At 39.9% G+C, this 21,536-nt stretch overlaps 1 protein-coding gene across 7 annotated transcripts in view; it reads left to right on the forward strand.

The window, feature by feature from the left end:
• Window positions 1-19,396, forward strand: part of epha7 (eph receptor A7) — a 94,627-nt gene extending 75,231 nt beyond the window's left edge. For 2 of the 7 annotated variants that reach the window (XM_023275735.3, XM_023275736.3), the window contains exons 9-17: window positions 1,871-1,926; window positions 4,463-4,588; window positions 5,062-5,247; window positions 5,594-5,655; window positions 5,880-6,089; window positions 7,284-7,499; window positions 12,040-12,233; window positions 12,877-13,032; window positions 14,539-19,396. In XM_023275735.3, coding sequence (XP_023131503.1) covers window positions 1,871-1,926; window positions 4,463-4,588; window positions 5,062-5,247; window positions 5,594-5,655; window positions 5,880-6,089; window positions 7,284-7,499; window positions 12,040-12,233; window positions 12,877-13,032; window positions 14,539-14,653 — 1,321 coding nt within the window. In that variant the 3' untranslated portion in view covers window positions 14,654-19,396. The remainder of the gene's footprint in view (window positions 1-1,870; window positions 1,927-4,462; window positions 4,589-5,061; window positions 5,248-5,593; window positions 5,656-5,879; window positions 6,090-7,283; window positions 7,500-12,039; window positions 12,234-12,876; window positions 13,033-14,538) is intronic. The other 5 variants (XM_035950712.2, XM_023275737.3, XM_023275739.3 and 2 more) reach the window with 3 other exon arrangements.
• The last annotated feature ends 2,140 nt before the right edge of the window (window positions 19,397-21,536 follow it).

Here is a 21,536-nt window from a genome sequence, read left to right on the forward strand (position 1 = left end):
TCCTTCGAAATTTAGATGTTTTAGCCTCTTAAACTTTAAATGGTGTCATCAAAATGCATTATATACATGAAGTAAAGTTTCAGAAATAGTCCAATGAATATTTTTTTCTCTGTTAACTTCTTTCAAAGTGCATTTAAGAGGAAAAAAACACCTAAATCACACCAGTATTCGCAGTAAGCACCCTTTGCCTTTCTAACAGTTTGTCAAGCTACTTGCCAGGTACGTTGTTCCAGCATCCTGGAGACCTTGCTACAGTTCTTTTGTGGATTTAGTCTGTCTCAGTGTATCTCCACGTAATCCCAGACTAACTCCACAATGTTTAGATCACGGCTTTGAGGGGGCTGCACCACCTGTTGCAGGAATACTCGCTCCGCTTGCAGCTGAAGATAGTTTTTTTTTTTTAAGTATTCTAGTTGGATCTTTGGACTTGTCTACAGCCGACTGAATCTGGGATAATATAAAGTAGTGGAAGCATCTAAAATGCTTAAATCTTTCACACAATACTGCATATATACATATATAGCCATCTGGTAGTTCACAGCTAACTCTGTGGTAGCATTACATATCCTGTTTGCATTACATTCAATGCAAACAAACTCAAATCACAGACATCCTGAAAGGACAGCCACTGCTTCAGTTATGTTTTTCCCCGATTTGAGGTTTTCTTTGAGCAACATCCTCATTTTAACACAGTAGATCAGAAAAATAAAACATTATAAGTTTACGTCATAGTCATCAGTTTGAATAATAGTTTTGCTTCTGAAAAAGATTTTTTAAAAGTTATTGTACACTAACCTGTGACTGACTGTTTTAAACAACAAAACAGCTCATTTGAAGTCATAGCTAACGCAATAAATTCTCGTTAAGGCTTATTCATTGGACTTTTTTTTTTTTTTTTTTTTTTTTTTTTTAAATCCAAGAACCAGATGATGATTCTGAGAGTTGGACGAGAGTTTTATGCCTCTCCAAAGCCTTCGAGTTCTCAAACTGTCAGCTACAAAACACAGTCTGTGCACAAAATAAATTGGGACTTTTACTTCGGGATGCTCAAAATAGCTCCCTCAACTTCTGTACTCTTAAAAAAAGCGGAAAAACAATAGGAGCGTTATGGTTCATTTTGTGACATTACTAAGGCTCAGAAAGTCCCGTCGACATGGTTCATATAGTGTATAACTGGAACACTGACACTTTACTCAGTTCAGACAGGAAAAGGACTCAAATGTCACAGAAGCCTGCCTAAAACACATACAGTATACTATCAACCACATGATTCGGTGGCAATTCTTAATAGCATATTCAGCTCTTATTCTGAATAAAGCAGCAAGTCCAGACTTAAATGGTAATCTGGCAGAAACATCTCAACTCAAGGTCCACATACTCACTTTTTCCTGCTAAACCAAGAAGAATTGCGCTCAGGGAAATCAAAACATGTAGCAGGAACAGTGGACATGCTACAGACACGTGTATTTTCATCCGCAGTAAGTGCATGTCCATCATTTGTGGCTTATTTCACCTCCCCATGTCATCGCTTTTTTTTTTCAGTTTGTGCTCAAAGACCAACCTTGTGCGGCAAATCACCTGCTCGAGGGAACCTTCAACACGTTAATATTATGTATTAATATTACAAGACATGTTGAACAGTCCTTTACAGTGCATGCATTATTTGATATGTTACATGATTAGAGAGTTGAGCTACTTTCCCCGGATCTTGGCTGCTGGGTTCACAGTTCCTGCTGCTCAGCTGGGGTTTCTTAAGAGATTTGTCATGCATGGCATTAGTTGCCGCATTAAAATTCTTGTAATTTAGGGGCGTTTATTTCCTCTGCACAATCAGTTGATTCTGCCACTCTCTTCCTCTCCCCCCGTGCAGGCACTGCGGGTACAGCAAAGCTGATCAGGAGGGAGATGAGGAGCTCTACTTCCAGTGTGAGTGTTGCGTTCATCATCCTAAACACACACATACTGTATATACTACATATGCACACAACCATAGATTGAAAGAGACGTCTCCATCGACGCACACTGAAGAGAAGCATTAGCACCTGCAGGCTTGGCTGTTTTAGCCCCGTTCGAGGCAAAGTCAGTCTCTATCAGGCCAACATCTGCTGCTGATTGGCCAGACTTGATGCGCGGAGATGAAGAAGTCAGGAAACTATAAACGCATGCATGTGACAGCTTCCAGTGAGGGAGTGAAAAGGCTGACCAGTGAAAAAAGAAAGAGTTCTTTTCAAAAGATGTAGCCACGCTTAAGTCAGATGGTTTTAGCGGGTGACAGATTTTCTGGCGAGCACACAGTTTGCTCTATCATACGTGCTGCTTCTATCAGTAAGAGCGGTTCTTTTTTTTTTTCCTTAACTGATACACCACACCTAATGATACCCCAGGAGATACAGCTGCAGACAGCTTCCCCAAGTGGAGCCGTAATGATCCGCACTGTAGGCAAACTGCTGATTTGGAAACAAAGGGTCAGGAGTGTCACAAAGTGCACGACTAGAGCCAAGGCAGCGCCGGCGAGCCTAGGTTGGCTGCTGCTAAGTAGCTGACAGATCCACCTCAGCAGCTCACAAGTCCCACCTGCTGAAAAAACAAAAAAAAGTGGGAGAAAATACAAATAAGACTAGTGTCGGGGCTTAATGGAGGGATCTGCCTTGCAATATCAAATGACGAGAGGCTGCCAGGGTGACAGAAGCTAGATAGCGTGCAAATCCAACATGTAGGCCCAATTTGTCTGCCATGTAGAGGCGAGGAAGTCGTGATAAGACATCTCCTATCAGATCCGCTGACATCTTGGATGGACGAAGCAATTATGGGAGCAAGTGGAGGGAAATGTCGGTTCCCCTCGTTGGAGCACAATGTATTTGCTGTATTTCTTGGTCAGCATCGCCTTTTCTGTACATACAGAGCGTCTCTCCAACTGGATGTGCTCGCGGCTTTGTGGTGTTGTTTTTGGTCCAGTGTTTATCCACAGTATTATGGCTGTACCAACTCATTAAATTTTAAAGTTGACAGTTTATGTTGCTATCAGTGGATTTGAAAATGCACCGCGTAATAGCCCCCACGAGTGGTCTGTTAATGTAATAGTGCATAATGTTGTAATTTGCTCTTAATTTAGAGCCCTGCGCAAAACACTCACCCCAACCCCAACGCTGGCCTTCTTCTAACCTTGTTTGTTTTTCCTTATTTTCCACAAACTCTTTCTATCTCATGGATATTCATGAACGGCTTCCATATCATTGTTGTTGGAAATTGCACCCACTTAATTTTTAAATTTTTTTCTACCAAGTCCCACATCTCTCGCCTGAGGCATCAGTCTCTAACAAAAGAAGGTTGCAGCAGAGTTTCACACAAAACCTCATTTAGCCTCATTCAGAGGCGTTTTCTAGAAGAGAAAATGTTGCATTTGCATCTGTCCTTCACCAGCGCGTCGCTCTTTCTTTCGTGTTCATTACTAGTTCTTGCATATGTCTGCTCATTGTCATCAGTAAACCAAACCGTAGATTGAAGGGCTGATTTTTAAGCCCTGAGTGGTGTCTCTTCCAACAATCAGATGAAAAGTGATGAGCAGAAATGCTACAACGATGTACGAAGGAGGACTACTTTAAAATGTCAGAATTAAAATAATATATGTTATTTCAATTGTATTGAAGGTGTAGAAGATCTCTAGAGGCACAGAACATTTATACAGCCTGACAGGCAAATCGCAGGGCAAAAAATAAGAACTTCATGTGCAACTAAGTAGTTCACAGCATTTAAACATTCCATTTTAAATCAACTTATCAGATTTGTGCAGTCACGTTTGTAAAAAGTAATAGTAATTTCAGACCTCAGAAATAGACAGAAAATGTAAAGATTTTTAGAGATTTGAACTGAACTGATCAAACTTGGAAACTGGAAACGCCGAATTTTTTGTCCAAAATTCATCATAAAGGATGGAATATATTCACTGAATTAATTATAAGCAATGGCAGAAGTTGAAATTACCTTCTAAAATTTTCAAAGGAGAATTTAAACCACATAAAATCTGACAAATGGTATTCACAGTAAAATATTTCAAGGTTAGAAAACTCTTGCTTAAAAAATTCTTTGCTTGCATTAAAAATTTGCAGTAACTGTTGTGTGCACAGTGTAATCGGTGTTCATCAAAAATCCTGATTTCCTAGAATGTATCAGAGAATGAGCCAAAACGGCCGGTTTGACAGGTTTTTCACTGAGGTAGTTTCAGTCGCAGGGAGGTGAAAGGTGACCAAAGCCTCACAAAAAGCCCCACGCACGGGTTATTCAAATCTTTGCCTCCCTCTCTGTGCTGAATTTCCCCGTGTGAAAACCCTTTCTGACACCGGCCGCTGACTGTTCAGCAATTCCCTCTGAATCGCTGGTCTTAGTAATCGTTTGCCTGTCAAGCGCCCGCTGGTGCGCAGTGTGCATATTTAATCGTAACAGTAATCCTCTTACCTTTCTACAGTCAAATTTCCAGGCACCAAAACCTACATTGACCCTGAAACCTACGAGGACCCAAACAGGGCTGTCCATCAATTTGCCAAGGAGCTGGACGCCTCCTGCATTAAAATCGAGCGGGTTATTGGAGCAGGTGAGCCCATCCTGTGTCTCTCAGCTTTGTGTTAAGTCACTCTGTGCTCTCATATATCACACTGACAGGCAAATATTTACACCTTGAATAAGGGACACAGCTTTATGCATCGTATATTGATAGAGCAATTGCAAAGAGGGGAAAAAGTTCATTGCAATTAATGTGTGGGCCGCATCTCGTGGAGGCGGTCACGGAGAAGATACTCACAGTTGAAAAATTGCTGCCACATGGGTTTTACAGAAGCGGTCAATGACAGTATCTATGCATCTCTAGCATGTCTTATTATAGGTCTTGGTTACACTCCCCTGAGTATAACAAGATGCCGCACTCCAATTTGTATTCCAGCACAGCACAGCTGCTTTGTCTCGAAATACACTAATAAATTTGTCATCGTGAAGTGCTTGATGTTTTTTTTTTTTTTTTTCCTTTTACCCACCAGCCCCCTCACTCATGAATTGTTTCATCCCACACAGGAGAGTTCGGGGAGGTGTGCAGCGGCCGGCTCAAGCTTCCCGGAAAGCGGGACGTGTCGGTCGCCATTAAAACCCTAAAAGTGGGCTACACGGAGAAGCAGAGGCGGGACTTCCTGTGCGAAGCCAGCATTATGGGACAGTTCGACCATCCCAATGTAGTTCATTTGGAGGGAGTCGTAACAAGAGGTAAACGGTGTCCAAAATCCCAACTATGAGCTCATGTAAGATCTGCATCATCAGAGTATGTTTAGCTTTGGGAGGTGCAGTTAGAGTGACATTATATCTGATTAAATTAGCCGCTTTCCCTGTTTAACATTTTCTCATTTAGACACTGTAATAAAAGGAGCAGATGGTAACTTTTAATTAAAAGCCAATGAAACACGCAGCTAAAAATAACTTGCAAGCGGTTTTGGCGCGCTGGTTTATTGTGAAGCATTTTGTAAGCAAATAAAGTTTAGGTATTAATTAATCATCTCCTTTTTTGTCCATCTTTCTCCGTTTTTTTTTTTTTTTTTTTTTTTTTTTTCTGCAGGAAAACCGGTCATGATTGTCATCGAGTACATGGAGAACGGCTCATTAGATGGTTTCCTCAGGGTAAGTATCACCTTCGGAGCACAGAGAGGCTCAAAGCAGCATCTTTTTCAAACTTTTCCTTTTTGCTACAAAGTGTCCCAGAGAGCAGCGAGTCTGCAGCAGGATCTGTGTAGCGCATAAATATCATAAATCTTGTGCTGGAGCTGCTGCAGTGCTGTGACCTACATTTCCCTCATGGTCAGTGAAGATGGCTGACCCGCCTGTGTTTTCGCTGCGCCCAACAGAAACACGACGGTCAGTTCACAGTCATCCAGTTGGTGGGGATGCTGCGGGGCATAGCGGCGGGAATGAGATATCTCTCCGATATGGGATACGTCCATCGAGATCTGGCTGCGCGAAACATCCTTGTCAACAGCAATCTCGTATGTAAAGTGTCTGACTTCGGCCTGTCAAGGGTGATAGACGACGATCCCGAGGCTGTCTACACAACAACTGTGAGTCAATTAAAGCGCTCGCTCTCTCCACCAGGAGCCTTGTCTGAATTCTCTAATCAAGTCACTGCCGGTGCAGGAAAATAGAGCAGAAGCACGAAAGCACGGCCAAGTAGTCTTCACCAGTTTTGAATATGTTAAACACGCTGTATTCTTGCACAACTTTCTTGTGAGACAGACTTTAAAAAGGCTTTTTAAGCTGTAAGCAAGTCTTTAATACAGGCAATTAATCATGTAATACTGCCTTATAGTTAAATTATAAGCCCTTAATAGGAACATTTGTGTTGCCAGGTATTGAGAAATCCCTTTGTCTGGTTATTATGTCTGCAGTTACAGTGGCAAAGAGTTCATTTATGGAATATGTTGATGACAAATGCAGTGTTTTGACACTTATCAATCATCAAGTTCACAATTTGAAACAACTCGTTACAGCTTCAACCAATCACAAACTTTAGCAGTTAGTAATGTTAAAAAAAAAAATTAAAAGTTAAAATATCCACGTAACATACATAAATAATACAAAAACACTGTGATTTAATAAAGACAAGAACAATAGGAATCAATCGAGGAAGTAATAGTTCAATATTTAGCGGTGAATTAAGTTTTTGAGGGCGGCAAATTGTTGATTCAAGATTCGTAAATGTGAGGAAATCTGAAGCTGTGATGGCTCATTTTTCCTCTCATGTTTAATATCATAAATAATTGACTGATTTATGGATAATTGAGCTGCCAGTTGACTGCAGCTCTACAACTAGGCTACTACACAAAATATTCATTATTTTAAGTAACATCTTTCCAGTAAGTTGTCTTTCGGCTAAGATCAGTTCACTTTGTCAATGTACTTCCAAATGCAGATGTAAGAATGTAATAATAATGGACACAGTCGTTGAGTTTATTGCTTTCTAATAAGCAATTAAGTTTGCATTAAGTTGGTAACAATAATCCGTCAAGTCTGCAGCTGTAAGTGGTAATACGCTGTTAATGAATGCACTTTGGTAGAGGTGCTCAGCAGCAAAACCTGAACATCAGCCAGTGGGATTTTTCACAACCTGCTCTTACACAGCGTTGAGGAATGACTTATTAACCATTTATTGCATTACCATTGTAGTATCTGTCTTTCTGTGAAAATTTGTGATAATTGTTTGTTGGTTTTCTGACCCTGTGTGTAACTGAAATTCTCTCTAATTGGTGTTTTAGGGGAAGATGCAGGATATAATGAATTTGATCTTTACTCCAGCCACTGACCTGCATTTTACTGAACAGGGCGGCAAAATACCCGTCCGATGGACCGCACCTGAAGCCATCCAGTATCGTAAATTCACCTCTGCAAGTGATGTGTGGAGTTATGGCATTGTCATGTGGGAGGTCATGTCCTATGGGGAACGGCCTTACTGGGACATGTCCAATCAAGATGTGAGTTACTACCGAATATAAAGTCATTTACCAGCTAATACAATTCGTCATTCTCCTGACGGACTACCTTATAAACACAAATCAGAAAGGCTCGCAAAATCTTACGTCATCAATCTTTGCTTGTACAAAAACTGATTCAACTCAGCGATTTGAGAACTTTTGCTGCAGTATTTAGAATAGACTAGAAATACTTTAGTAATCCCAAAGGGGAAATTTGGTCTTTGGTATTTTCTGTGTTAGATGGTATTATTTTCGTATTTTCACCTTTTGTGTGTCATTTTGCTGCAGAGAATTTCACAACCAGTTTAACAATCAAAAATCTGACTAATTTTCAGTAACATTTAGATTTTTTTTCAAGTCATTTATTAAGCAAAATGTCAAACATTCTGTGGTTCTAGCTTCACAAATGTGACACTTTGTAGATTTTCTTTGTTTTATATCATTAAAAAATTTATATATTTGTATTTTGAAATGCTGGCTGGACAAACTGGGCAATTGGGCCACTTAATAGAAAATAATGATGATAGATAATGAAAGATCATCATAACAAACCAGTATTTGTTCAGTTGAGACCTTCAGTCAGGGTCTCAACTGAGAATTACTATTTAACTATGATCTGAAGGCAGGGCATGAATAGTAAGAGTGTAATATTCTACCTCAATCCATCCCTAATTATGGCCTGATGAAGTCCTCTGACTAAAACATAGAAAATCACAGATCACAGACAAAATTCCCAGTTTGTGTTTCTTTTTTTGAGGGTTTTTTTATTTTATTTTTACAAGACCCTCATGAGAGCAGCTCGGCAGGGACGGTAACCTTGGGCTTAATTAGTTCAAGAAGTCTTGCTATAATCATGGCTTTTGAATCCATTTGGAGGAGAAACAAGCCTGAAGTGGGACATGCATTAAAATGAAGTCCTGAGAACGTGGATTTGGTGGTGCTATTAATATGAATAACGAGAGTGGAAAACACTTGTCATGCAGAATGCTTTTGATTCAAATGTCTTTAAAAGTTTGTAATGACTTATGGTAATGGGAACCAGTGTGACTAGCGGTGTTGAACCAATTACGCTGCAAACAGCTCATGCATATTTTGCAGTGTGTGTCGCTCGCATTGCTTTGTTGTAGAGTTCAAGTCATCGATATCCTCTGATTTTAAAGGGTTGCTCCAAAATATATGCATCAAGCCCAGTTTAGTCCTCACTGAAAGTTTTGCTCAGCCTGTGAAAACAGTTGGATCATGTTTTCTGTGACTCTGGGGAAGCTTTTTCAAGTATGACAAAATAATCCTGATGACATTAATAGCACATTATCTCAGCTTGGGCCTTGAGATGATACATGTTTAAGCTACTGGATGTCTCAAGGGTAGGTAAAAACTAGCGTCTATACAAATATTCTCATTTTTTTTTTTAAGAGTCCCTCAATTGTATTCCTGCCTCTTTTATCTGTGTTTTGACACCTTTAAATGAAATATTTAAAGGTCTCAGTAGAGATGGTGGAGAGGCACAAAACCAAAACATGAGTCAGCAACATCGGGTGGTGGCTGCACTCCAAAGTTAGAAAGAAATAACTATTATTTTACCACCAGTCAAATCTCAACCACAATATAATAAAGACAAGACTTTCTCACCCATTTTACTGCAATAAAGTAGCTGAAAAAGTAAGGTCATAGCAATCCAAAGTGCCAGAACGTGCAACCATTATGGCTACTGATGTTATGAAAGTTGTGATTTTTGGTTTTTTTTTGGTACTGTGCCACAAATGTGTATTGAAGGTGCAAACATAAAAAACCTATCAGAGGCTTAAAGTTACAATTCATAACTTGGAGCATATCTGCAGCATTGCCATTAAATAAACTGTAAGAGCTGAGTCCTGATGTTGTCCACACTTTGCTACCTCAAAAGACCGCATTTGCTTTTTTAAGTCCCACACTTATTTTTTTTGACAAATGTCACAAATTGCTATAATGATTGACTCACCCGCAGTTCTCTGAGTGCTGTTGCCTACTTTCCTGCCAACTCCCACTGAGAAAGTCCAACCGCGGCAGTCACCAGACCACTTGAAGCCGCTCCTTATTCTTGGACGCTTGACACATTTTGATTGATGGCGGACGGCGAAGAGAGTTCTGGCTTTAAGATTCCTGTATGGGCTTCCAGGGTTTAGCACCTGCAGCATCCTAGATAAACACGATTAAGATCCTCCGGCACTCCAAAGCAGAGGTCTGCTGATTGAACAATCAGATGTTAGAAATGCTAAACAAGATGGCTGGGCATAAAAGTGGCATATGTGGTGTTTTGACGCTCCGCTACTTGACAGACATCAATGTCAGAATATTTCTAATTTTTTTTTTTTTTTTTTTTTTTTTTTTTGCGCTTTGTCAAGACGTCAGCAAACATCCTCCGGGGGATACAGGAAGAACATTATTTGCATTTTTCCCAACAGTTTCAGTGTTTTGACACTTTTTCCCTCCATGACTCATTCTTGTCTGAGCAGTCCTGACAGGAGGAGCTGATGAATATATATGCAGAAACGTACACAGCTTCTTATCCACACAATAAAAGGCAGGAGAGCTGGGGGCTCAAATCAAAGTGCCCACTGCATCTACTGTTCTCACAGCATTGGCTTTTAATGAACTCTACGCTAAAGTGCAGGCGAGATGTGGAGTGACAATAGATTAGGTTTAAAGACTCTGCGGAGAGATCTTCTCTATTATTTACCAGAGCTGTATAAATATAGCATTTTGTTTGAACACATGACCAATGTAGGAAATTAATCTCAGGGAAACGACTCCTTTTGCACTGTAGCAGGGACTTTAATAAATATAACCACAAACCTGACTTTATAATGTCTCCTTAAAATCTAAAACTCACAGTTGGCCTCCGCACACTGACAGGGATTGTTGTAATATGAACACTAAAAGAGTTGGTTAAAAGCATAGTTGCAGAGTTTTGCTCGAACAGTAGATTGTTTTCCAACTGAGCCCAGTTAGATTAGAGTCAGGACAAAATAAAAGCATGCATAACCTTTTCAGGGATCAGTAAATGAGAGAAAAGGTTCTGGTTTTGGTAATGCACCTGAGCTGAATAAATTGCGCAACCTTTTTTTAACACGAGTGTCAAATGAAATGTTGTTTATTTATCACACGCTGGATCTCATTTCCTTTGTTTTGGCCATTATTGCCAACGGATTGTGATGAGCTGTAGAGATATGGTGACTAGTTAGACAAAGCTGAGTCATACAGTCAGCTTTTCTGTGCACTGTTCAAACAAATCCGAACAATTTACTTTAAAGTGAATTCAAATGTTAATGCATAATGTGTCCATTGTTATTTTCGATTAGATCTGGTTGTACTGTTAATGTACATGCAGTATACCTACGCAGTGGTGTGCTATTGGAGACATTTAGGGTCCATTTATATTCAGATTTGTTTAAAACATTTTTGAAACTGTGAGTACTAATGCGCTTACCTATTTAGACTTGATTGTATAACCACATCTCAACAACAATGTAAAACATACCTAAAATAAGGCGAAATGTCTAACAGTTTTCTGGTCATTTAGGATCTGACTTCTGTACATTTGAGAGAGACAGATTCAAATAAAAATGGTCATAACTGGGGATGTATCGGACAAGAGATTTTTACTTTTTGTCTCTAGATTGAGTCACTTTCCAAAATTACTCTGAAAATCTCTCCAGCTTGCATTACAGATGTACCACAGGAGACATTACATAACTAGTTTTCCCAGCCTGAGTACTTCCCCCTGATGAGGAAATTGACTCGGACATAAAATGTAAACAATGTAAAGGGGCTGTTTAAACCATATCAGATTTTTTTTTTTTTTGCCAACAGACTTCACAGATAGAAGAGGAGATCATTAACAGCTAGAGCAGGAAGGAAATACAGTAGAAAAGATCGTGGCAGCCTCATTATCACAGAAGAAGCTAGTGGACATGAAATATTTCTTGTATTAGTGGAATAATGTCACAAAGAAATAAAGCATTATGCTAAACCGGATGCCGTGCTGTTCCTTCTCAAACCAATTCAGCGTAGCAGCTCGAAATGGTTCTGCTTTGAGTCCTCATTTCCCCATTTGCTTCAACAAAGCTGGCACACAACTATCAAATCTGGTTAGGCTATTCATTCCTCAGCTCTACCTGCTGTAGGTAACTATGAATTAATTAAGCTCCAGTGCTGTTTACAAACTCTGTTAAAGGGATGAAATGTGCCTGGAGAGAAGTAAATTATTCAGGCTGTCAGGAAGGCGTGGGGTAATGCGATGCTCAAGGCCGACACTAAAAGGTTGTGGGATTGGGGATAAGTTTGGAGAGAAACTAAAGGCCAGAGTTAGAGGTGACACTAAAGGCTGATGCTAAAGAGTTCAGGTTACAGTAGTAGGGTCAAGAGCTGATGCCAATAGAAAGTAAGAAGTTTGGCTGAGTTTTTTAGTTTTGCCGTAAGTTTTGTTCCTGGGTCATCCTAAAGGGTTTAGGGTTCGGATGATTCCAGATGCTGACACCTCTGTCTGTTTCGCTTCCTCCAGGTTATAAAGGCTATAGAGGAGGGCTACCGTCTTCCAGCCCCCATGGACTGCCCACCAGGCCTGCATCAGCTAATGCTGGACTGCTGGCAGAAAGACAGAGCCGAACGTCCCAAATTCGATCAGATAGTCGGCATCCTTGACAAGATGATCCGCAACCCTAACACTTTGAAAACCCCAGTGGGAACGTGTACAAGGTAAGGAAATGAAGTCCCAAATGAATCATTTTCAAATGTGGCTTTGTGTAATAAAGAATTTTAACTTATATTTTAGCGCATTAGTAGATGATCTGAGCTGTCCGGAGGATGATTTAGTCTCTCCGGTTCAAAGATGAAAGATAAATCCTGGGGGATCGATACCCCAAAGCAGCTTCCATGGCTTTATGGTCAATAGCAGGGCTTTTAAATCAATCTCTATAACGAGTTCTTAGTACTTTGGAGTGCAGTGAGAACTCCAGACCTCAGTCTGACGTTTGTCAAATGAATTCTATTTGCAGTCAGAACATACTTTCCCGAGGTGAGATGGAACTAAGAGGTTATAACAGGTTAAAAAGCACTTTATTAGATGGATACTGTATGGGGGTATGTATTCAGGAATGTATTCAGATTAAAAAGATATTGACAAAAGCATTTTTCAGAAGCAGAGGCTGGCTTGCTGCATCTATTTGTGATTTTCTTATTGATTGAAGCCTCCAATCAGCAATTTTTTTCCTCTCGCAATTTACCGCACTGCTGGATGCCTTTGGTCGCAGCTTTGTCTTGTCTGCTGCTTGATTGTGTTTTCAACTGAATGTTTCCTTTTCACATAAGACATAAATGTCTTTCTGTGCTCATCCCGCAGACCAATTAGCCCACTGTTAGATCAGAGCACACCAGACTTCACCGCTTTCCGCTCAGTGGGAGAGTGGCTGGAAGCCATCAAGATGGAGCGATACCGAGACAACTTCACAGCAGCTGGCTACAGTTCCCTGGAATCTGTGGCCAGGATGTCAATCGAGTAAGTGGATATGAAGCCCTCGGGGGGTGAAGCATCAGTAGAGAGCATTAAAACCAACCACGTTTAGGCTCTGATCTCACCTACACTTTCCCTTTGAGTAAACAAATGTACCTTTGTATTCAGGTGGTAGTGCGCCATACCATGACATTTACGAGTTTGAGTAACTTACCATAAATTTTCAAATAGTAGCCCTGGGGCTTTGTTTACCCAAGCTGCAGAGAGAATCACGTCTTTATCTCAAACAGGTATATATCAGAGAGAAGACTTTATTTCAACACTGTTTTACTGCTATACTTTTTATTTAGTAGGAAGGCTAGGTATTGATTTTTTTGCTCCATTTTTAATTAGCTGTTTTTGCAAACAACACTTCCTGCACATTTACCTGTTGCCTTAGTGTACTGTAAATTTCCAGTGCACTCATTCGATTAGTTCAAAAAAAGAGTAGTGTCAAACCTAGTTTTTATTCATTATTTCCAATCATATCTAGATTGCAGTTTGTCATTTAGGGTGAAATTCAATGACACTCGACACTTTCTACACAGATTTTTCACAATACAAGCAATTCAGGGACCCAAAGAGCATATTTCCATCATTTCTTGGTTGGATATTAATGTAAATATGTATACAAAGTGCTGAGTTTTGTTGATTGTGGCTTGATACTGCGAGTGCAGCTGCTATGAGAACTGTGTTTTTGTTCTATACTACTTTAAGTACAGTAATTCCACAACCCTCCACCATGTCCTTTCTGGTTTTTATTCTGCCTTTTGTTCTTACTGCTAGTATTTTAGAATTTATAAAAAGTTATTACTCACAACACAGCACACCAGAAGAGAACTACTGCTGATCAAATGAAACAATAGAAACAATAAACATTCCAGCCTGTTATTTTTTCAGTTTTAGCTTTTTGAAAGCTTTATATTCAAAATCTCTTACCTGACCGGTGCCTTCGAGGAGGCCAGGTAGAGTTGAATTGACAGTCACCCAGTTAAACCTAACAGTCTTGACCAATACAACAACTTTTTTATTGTTTTATGAGCAAATATTTTATAGCTTGCTCTGCAGCCCCGCTAAGTTCAGATCATTTTTTCCATCTTTTCCATCAGCATGCACATCCACAAGTTGAGGGCGGCTCCACACTCGGGCATATTAGTCTAGCTCTGTGACTTATCCATCATCTCATAGGATAACGTCTCTCATTTCCATGTCATGTGTGGGTTTTAAGAAGGTATAAATATTTGTGTGCAGTCTGTCCCCATCTCAACTTTTCCCCAAAACTCATCTCAGAAAACCAACCTTCAGACTACATCAGATCATACATTTTGCTACAGCGTCCTTGGTATTGATGTTAAAATGTGTTGAGATTCATAAATAAGTCTGCTATGTTTAGCCGCCTTACTCACTAAAATTGAAAAAAAAAAAAAAAACACTCAGGCTGTAAATCTTACTTGTTTTGCCCCATATTGTGGTCATGTGGTGCGCTGACTGATGTGCTGTCCCGTCTTGCAGGGACGTGATGAGCTTGGGAATCACGCTGGTGGGCCATCAGAAAAAGATCATGAGCAGCATACAGACTATGAGAGCCCAGATGCTGCATCTCCACGGCACAGGTGTCCAGGTGTGATGAGCCGCTGCGATGGACGCCGCCTTCGGACGGGGCGAAAACAACGAAAAAAACTGATCTGGAGCAGCGCCCGGAGACATAACCGGGATAATCGTCAAATTAAACGGACGTCTGTTATGTCTGACTCTTCCGGCTGTGTCTGGAGTGAAATCATTCCTTTGTTCCTCAGTGAAAGATTGTGGTCCGCATCTTCAGAAGGGCACTGAAGAGAGGAAAAGGGCAAAAAACCGGCAACAAAAAAAGAAACTACCTGGACAAGACAACTTGTTTTCCTTTTTTGTAGAAGCGCTTACGAGCTCAACCTACATATCAAACGGTGCATTGGAAAAGGAGTTTGACGCTTATGTTTCTTTAACTTAACGGATGATTTAAGTGCACACCATGGCAATGGATTTTCCTTTACAAAGAACAAAAACACGACTTGTCTACTTGCGGTGGTTTTCACTTTTCTTTATCTAATTTTGTTATTTTTATGTGTGTCTGCCACAGTGACATGTCGTGTCACGTACAAAGGTTCTTTTTTTTGCTCTTCTCTGTGGACGTGACAACAGGGTAACTCTTTTATCCAAACGCAGAGGGAACTTTTTTAGGTTGCAGATTTAAAAGGTACTTTTTGTGCTGAGATGTGCTGGACTCTTTGCAGTGACTTGTGTTTTCCTTCATGTGCTGTTGAAGTGAAAATGGTATCCTCACATGCTTACCAGAGTGGGCTTTCCACATGATTTCGACTTTTCAGAAGTTTTTATTGATCAAATTTTTCCGATAAGTGCAACACAGAGGAGATGCGGGAGGCAAATTGTTCTTCGAATCAACAGATTTTTATATCAGAGTAGCAATATCCTTCGTCTTAGTGTTCACTACGGGAAACAGAGTTTTAGAACAATAACTTGGTTATTGAGTAGAATGTTTCAGCACAGTTGAAAGATTGTATTGAAATTGCAGCCTCCGCATATTGATTTGCCATCATTTTGCCTAAAATGTTGCACACGGTGTTTGTTTCGGTGCATCGCTCAGCTGCAAATACAGTTTTTAAGGGTGGATCCAAGAAAAGAGTAGACGTAATACTGCCTTAAAATGTGTTTAGATTTAGTATTGCCGCTATTTTAGGCACTTCAATGGCAATGCTTTCTGCGGCTCATTTCAAGGGGTGGACAAGTTCCCTACTTTTTTTTTTTGTTGTTTTCCTTGTAGCGTGATGTCTTTTTACATGGAACTTGAACTGATGTGCACGGACACAGTTTAATACCACGAGTGACACAGTCGGCGAAGCGGAAGAGTTGGACTAAAAAGAGCAATAATTACCAGGTAGAAACGGTCCTCAACTGAGGTTTTTTTTTTTTTTAAAGGTGCTAGGTAGGAAAATGCATGTGTGTGCTGTGCTGAGACAAACCCTTTGGAAAGATTCAGTCACTGCCGGAAAAGGAAAAGGAATGTACCTCTTTGACCTACAAACGGTTTTGGAAAGTGCTCAGAAAACTGCCGTGCCAAGTCATCAAATGAAATAATCATGTCGTCTTTTGCCACTATGATATGCTAAAAGTTTGATGGGAATCGTACATGGCATGGAAATGTTGAATTCAGTGGCTGCAGAGATGAAAGCGACACCATCTGAAACACTAGAAAGGTGCCAGTTAGCCATGCTGACGTCATCTTCTGACACATTGCGCCGCCCAGAAATCAAAGAGCCCTTTTAGGGTTTGGGTATGAAAATGCAGGACCAAACGATGGAGCCTGCGTCGGACGCAGACCGTGCTGTTAAATCCCTCCGTCCCGGCTCTGCAGGCAGCCATGCGGCTCCGCCTGTTTATTCATGCGTCTCCGCCGCTCATCCCTCGCAGGCGTAGATGTGACGGAACATGCATTAAAGTGTTTCTTAAGATTGCTGTGCTTTTCTTCCATACGGCTTTGTATGGAGAGGACAGAGACGAGGGGGGCTTTGCAGAAGATGTGCTAAAAGCCAATCAACCTATTTGGTGCCATCTGTCTCCACTTCAAAAAAAAAAAAAAAAATAAATAAATAAATCAACAAAGAAAAAAAAAGAAAGGAAAGTTTCTATGTTGAGTATGTTTTAGTGCAGTATTCTTTGATAGAAAATGCAGTTATTCAACCGTCACGTAAAGAGGAATGGTGTTCACAGTAGAAAACCATTATTTTCCTGCTGCTGCAACCTGAGAGACAAATCTATATTTTCAAAGCTGCGGTCATTTTATTTAAGTTTTTTTCTTTTTTCCACCTCCATTGCATAGAGAAAATCTAATCACATCAGGAATCAACCTTGAGCTCACTAACAAGTAGTAAAACCATTTGAAGCTTTCTTTATTCTCTCTATTGCCTCCCTAACTATGTCCACATCGAGCCAGAAACATTTGAAAACGCTTTCTTTTCTCTGGTTTTAACCTCTGTCCATGCTAAGCCACAGAATGAAAGTAGTGGATAAATCAAGCAAAGAAAACATCGAAGGCATCTGTCTGCCTAGACACTGTCAAGGGCTGCGTTTTACTAAAGTCTGTCACCTCTGAAGGGGAGGTTATAGTCTGAAAATCAATGTCTGCGCACAACTACACAAATACATGATCAGCGCTTATGGTCTGCACATGTAGTCCACATGCTCATAAGTCTGGGCTGCATTCGAACTGTCTACACAGATCTGTGGCCTCCATTTTTGATCAGAATTTGATGTATTTTGTCTCACTAATGTTTTATTTTTAAGTTTTCTCAACTATTTGCCAAAACCGCCAAATAGTCACCTTTAGGAAGTCAGAACTGTTGATGTTGTAGCACTTTTGCCCACATGTGAAACCCTGAAACCTTGCAGTTAGACAAGATGTTGGGAAATGACTGTTCCTACCTCACCAAGAACTAGTTTCAGCACAAAACTCCACCTAAAACCACAAATTGCAGCTTATAAATTTCCATTTGATGTGTTGTGTTAATTGGTGAGATTTAGCGGGCGCAGGTAGGTGTGTTGTTGTACTTTAAACAGTGTCTTTCTGCTAAGCTGGGCTAACCACACCCTGACTGCAGCGACTCATGAGAGTCCTATCAATCTTTTCATCTAAGGCCTTGATTATAGTCCTGTGTGGACGCAGACAAGGACAGCTGCAGACGTGTACTTGGTGTTCTTAAGCTACTTTCTATTCCAGTCGGAGCATTTGTAGCGTAGTGGCTGCACGGACACTAATTTGTGGACTTGGGCAGACGACACTTGAGTGTTTGCAGATGTGAAACACAGGCTTATATCCCAGCAGCAACATGAATAAATGTGCAAGACAAATGCTCAGATGCCTGTTTAGCAGGCAGCATTTTTGAGCATCCTGTTGCCCGACAACACAAATAAGAAGAACTAAATTGCAAGTTCTGCATTATGGGTTTGTTTTAGGATTCAGTGCTTCAATGTGGGCAGAGATCTCTATGAAAAGCTATTGTGGATGCATGTCATTTTCACGCAAGATTAACAGCATCTCTGGCTTAGCGTGGATGCATGCTTTAGTCCATTTTCACTGCGCGACTCACCTTTGTGAAGAGACACCAGAAATTAGCCCTGACCAGACCTTTTTGTCACACACACCCCCCCTTTATCCATACAGCAGAGCTCAGCAACTGGGCCTTGGCCAGACCTTTGAATTGAATACCGGCATAAAGTCATTCAGTCAGCACAAAACTCCCCAGTTCACAGGCAGCACTCCGTCTCTCACCCACCAACCCCACCTCCGACTCCCTGCTCTGATTTTAAAACCAGGAGGAGGAGGGTCCTCACACCTCCAGGGTAGATGCCTCTGTCACCCCCGCCTTTTTATTTATTTATTTTTTTTCCCTGTGCTGGGGAGACAGCAGTTCGAGCCAAATTGAGATTAAGGCCAGGATACAATCGATTCAGCATCCAAATCACCTGCAACCTTCACCGACAGAATTAACTTTACTGTCTGTTTCAGCTCGCTTCAACCTCGTTCTGAACTTCAGGTTGCTCAACTCTGGACAAAAATTGTAAAAAAAAAAAAAAAAAAAAAAAAAAAAAAAAAGGTTTTGTTGTGGTTCTGTTTCAGCAAAAAAAAAAGGAAAAAATACACACAAAAAAAATTAAAAAGAGAGTAAAAAGACAAAAAATATATAAATCTGCAGGATGTAGAATGTTGGTTGGAATCAGGAATAGCAGATTAGAAGTTATTTTTCAAATTTTGTGGTTCAGCAGTTGGAAATTAGATTCACCGCTCTGGCGAGGTGGTGGATAATTCCAAAGAGTGCAGCACTGTCGATTGTGTCAGAAAGAGCCGAGATTTGAGGGGATCTTTGCATATGTTCTAATTGTACAACTTGTAAATTTTATTTATATTGTTTTTTACACATATTACTCAGTAGAGAGCTCTGAATACATTGAAAATGCACTATATTTTTCTATCTCGCAGATGAATTATTGTCACCCACAAGATTTCAGTTGTACATAATTTTTCATTTAGGACCAAAGACAGCTGATAGGATTCCCATCTTTATTTTGACCTTTGTTTTGATTTTTTTCTTTGCCTTTTAGTTTGTTGTACAGTAATACAAATTGTCGATTTATTATTTATTTTTCTGTGATGAAAGTACTGAGAATATTCACTGGTCAAAAGTATTTTCCCCAATGGCAGAACTGTATGATCATTTAATTAGACAATTTCTTGTTACATAGACTTCTTTTTGCTTTGTAACCTTTGTAATAGACTGTACATATATTTTTGGAAATATAATACAATCTCTATAGAATTTTCAGGTCTCCTTTGCAGTGTTTTTTATCATTTTTACATCTTAGATGGAGCTTTGATCACATTTATTCAACATTTTTCACATTTGTGGTGAGTTTTTGGAATGAAATTGACACTTATAGTTCAGGCAAACACCTAAAATTCGAGTGACTGATTTAATTCTAAAAAATAAAAAAACAAAGAGTTGTAATATTCAAGAATGCTTCTTTTCAAACATGGATGTCTGATTTCATGTCAGTAAATGTAAGGTTTCACGGAGCCCCATTCTTCCAACATGGACTTACTAAGGGTGGTCTTGGTTTTACTGTTGGATATTTCTGGACTTTTCAGTTTTTCAAAGCCACCTCAATCTAGATCAAGTCTACAAAGCTGTAGCTTATTCTCAGTTGACTCATTTTAGCTACAAATTATTTTATTTTATTATAGATGGAAAGTAAAACTTTGTGATATAACTTTTAAGTGGAAACATACAGCATAGCTTATTGAGAAACTAAAGCACTTGTCATAATTGAAAGAGAAACAATTGCTTTTTTATTATGACTTGAGGTTTGAATTTAGCATTTGAATTTTGTAAAATGCACCTCAGAAGTGACAGTTGCTCACTGATGAGTCAAAGCATCATGAGCACCGCCTGCCTAACATGCTGGCAGACCCTCTAAAGATGCCAAAACACCCAACAAGTCATGAACTCTCCAAGACCTCTGAAAGTACCCTCTGCTATTTGACACCAACATGTTAGCAGCAGATCCTTTAAACCCTGTAAGTCGAGAGACGGAGCTGCTGTGGATCAGACTTGTTCCAGCACAGCTCCCAACACACCATCACTGGGACTACTATCAGTAGGTACGCACTGCTACTGAACCTCCAACCCGGTCATCTGGACATAATCATGTGGTATTTGTCCAAGTCTTCACACCTGCCTACTTCAGCATGTTGACGAGAACCAAATGCTCCCTTGAAATGCACCGTCGTTACAAAAGAAGTAAAGAAATATGCATTGTGATACAGTATATTGACCACATATGGGATCTTGGTAGGTTCATTTCACAGACTATTTCTGAGGCATTGTGGCTGTCCAGACCTTGCATTGATGAAGAACCCAAACAGAGCTCAAACACAGGATTTACTAATTGCGCTCACCTTTATGCGTACAATCCACTTAAATCTTAAAATCCACAGAAAAATAACTTCATGATGTACATATGGGTGAACCATCTCAACTTTGCACACATTACAGAAAATTGTTTAGTGCATTGTGACTGATGATAGCAGTAACAATGCAGGAGCTCAACTTAAAGCATAAAAGCACCACTTAAAAGCATAAAACTTAACTATGAGTCATGTTGCATTTCTATTTAAGACTATGAGAAGACCAAAATTGAATACTTCACTTGCACACACACCCACACATACTGCCCTGCACATACATACTAGTATATACCAGTACAAAGCAATATCAGTCACAACTTGCTAAAAAGCCAAGGGTACCCTTTTTAATTGTTATGCCAAATCAACAGTCTAAAACTAAAGACTTCATACTCGTAACCCAATCAACTAATTGCGTTTCAGCTCAGTTTGTATTTACGTGAACACCTGAAATGGCATAGATTTGTGGTACTTTCATGACAGACAGATCGAGTAACTCCCCATTAATGCTGTTGAATAGTGTTCTCCCATCTGAAGCAAATTCAAACACATCAACACATAAGCTATTCTGTTAACACAACATCCTGTTTTGGTTGTGCAGACATCGCAGCCATTTTTACTATCAAGCCTGGTTATACAAGATGATACCTCATCATCTGATTATACAGATGATGCGATAATGATTTAATCTAACAGGATGCATGTGTAGTTGTAGTAGTTGAATTACAATTACATCATTCTAAGACGTGCCAAAGTTCCTGGTTTGCTGCTTACCTTCAGTACAGCTAGCACTGGAGGAACCACTCGGACACTGAGCTGAAGATGGATGATGTGTAGCTAAGATGCACCAGTTCAACAGGGGTTGAGTTCTTCAGCACTACCTATATGACAAGAAAGTAAAACAAAATACGAGTTCAGTTTTGCTTTGCATTATATTTGTGAGGACAACATGTAGGTTTGAGTAAAGTAAGTAGTAAAGTTATGCTAACAGTTTCTT

The sequence above is a fragment of the Amphiprion ocellaris genome, chromosome 12, assembly GCF_022539595.1.
Source record: "Amphiprion ocellaris isolate individual 3 ecotype Okinawa chromosome 12, ASM2253959v1, whole genome shotgun sequence".
NCBI classification, from domain to species: domain Eukaryota; kingdom Metazoa; phylum Chordata; class Actinopteri; family Pomacentridae; genus Amphiprion; species Amphiprion ocellaris.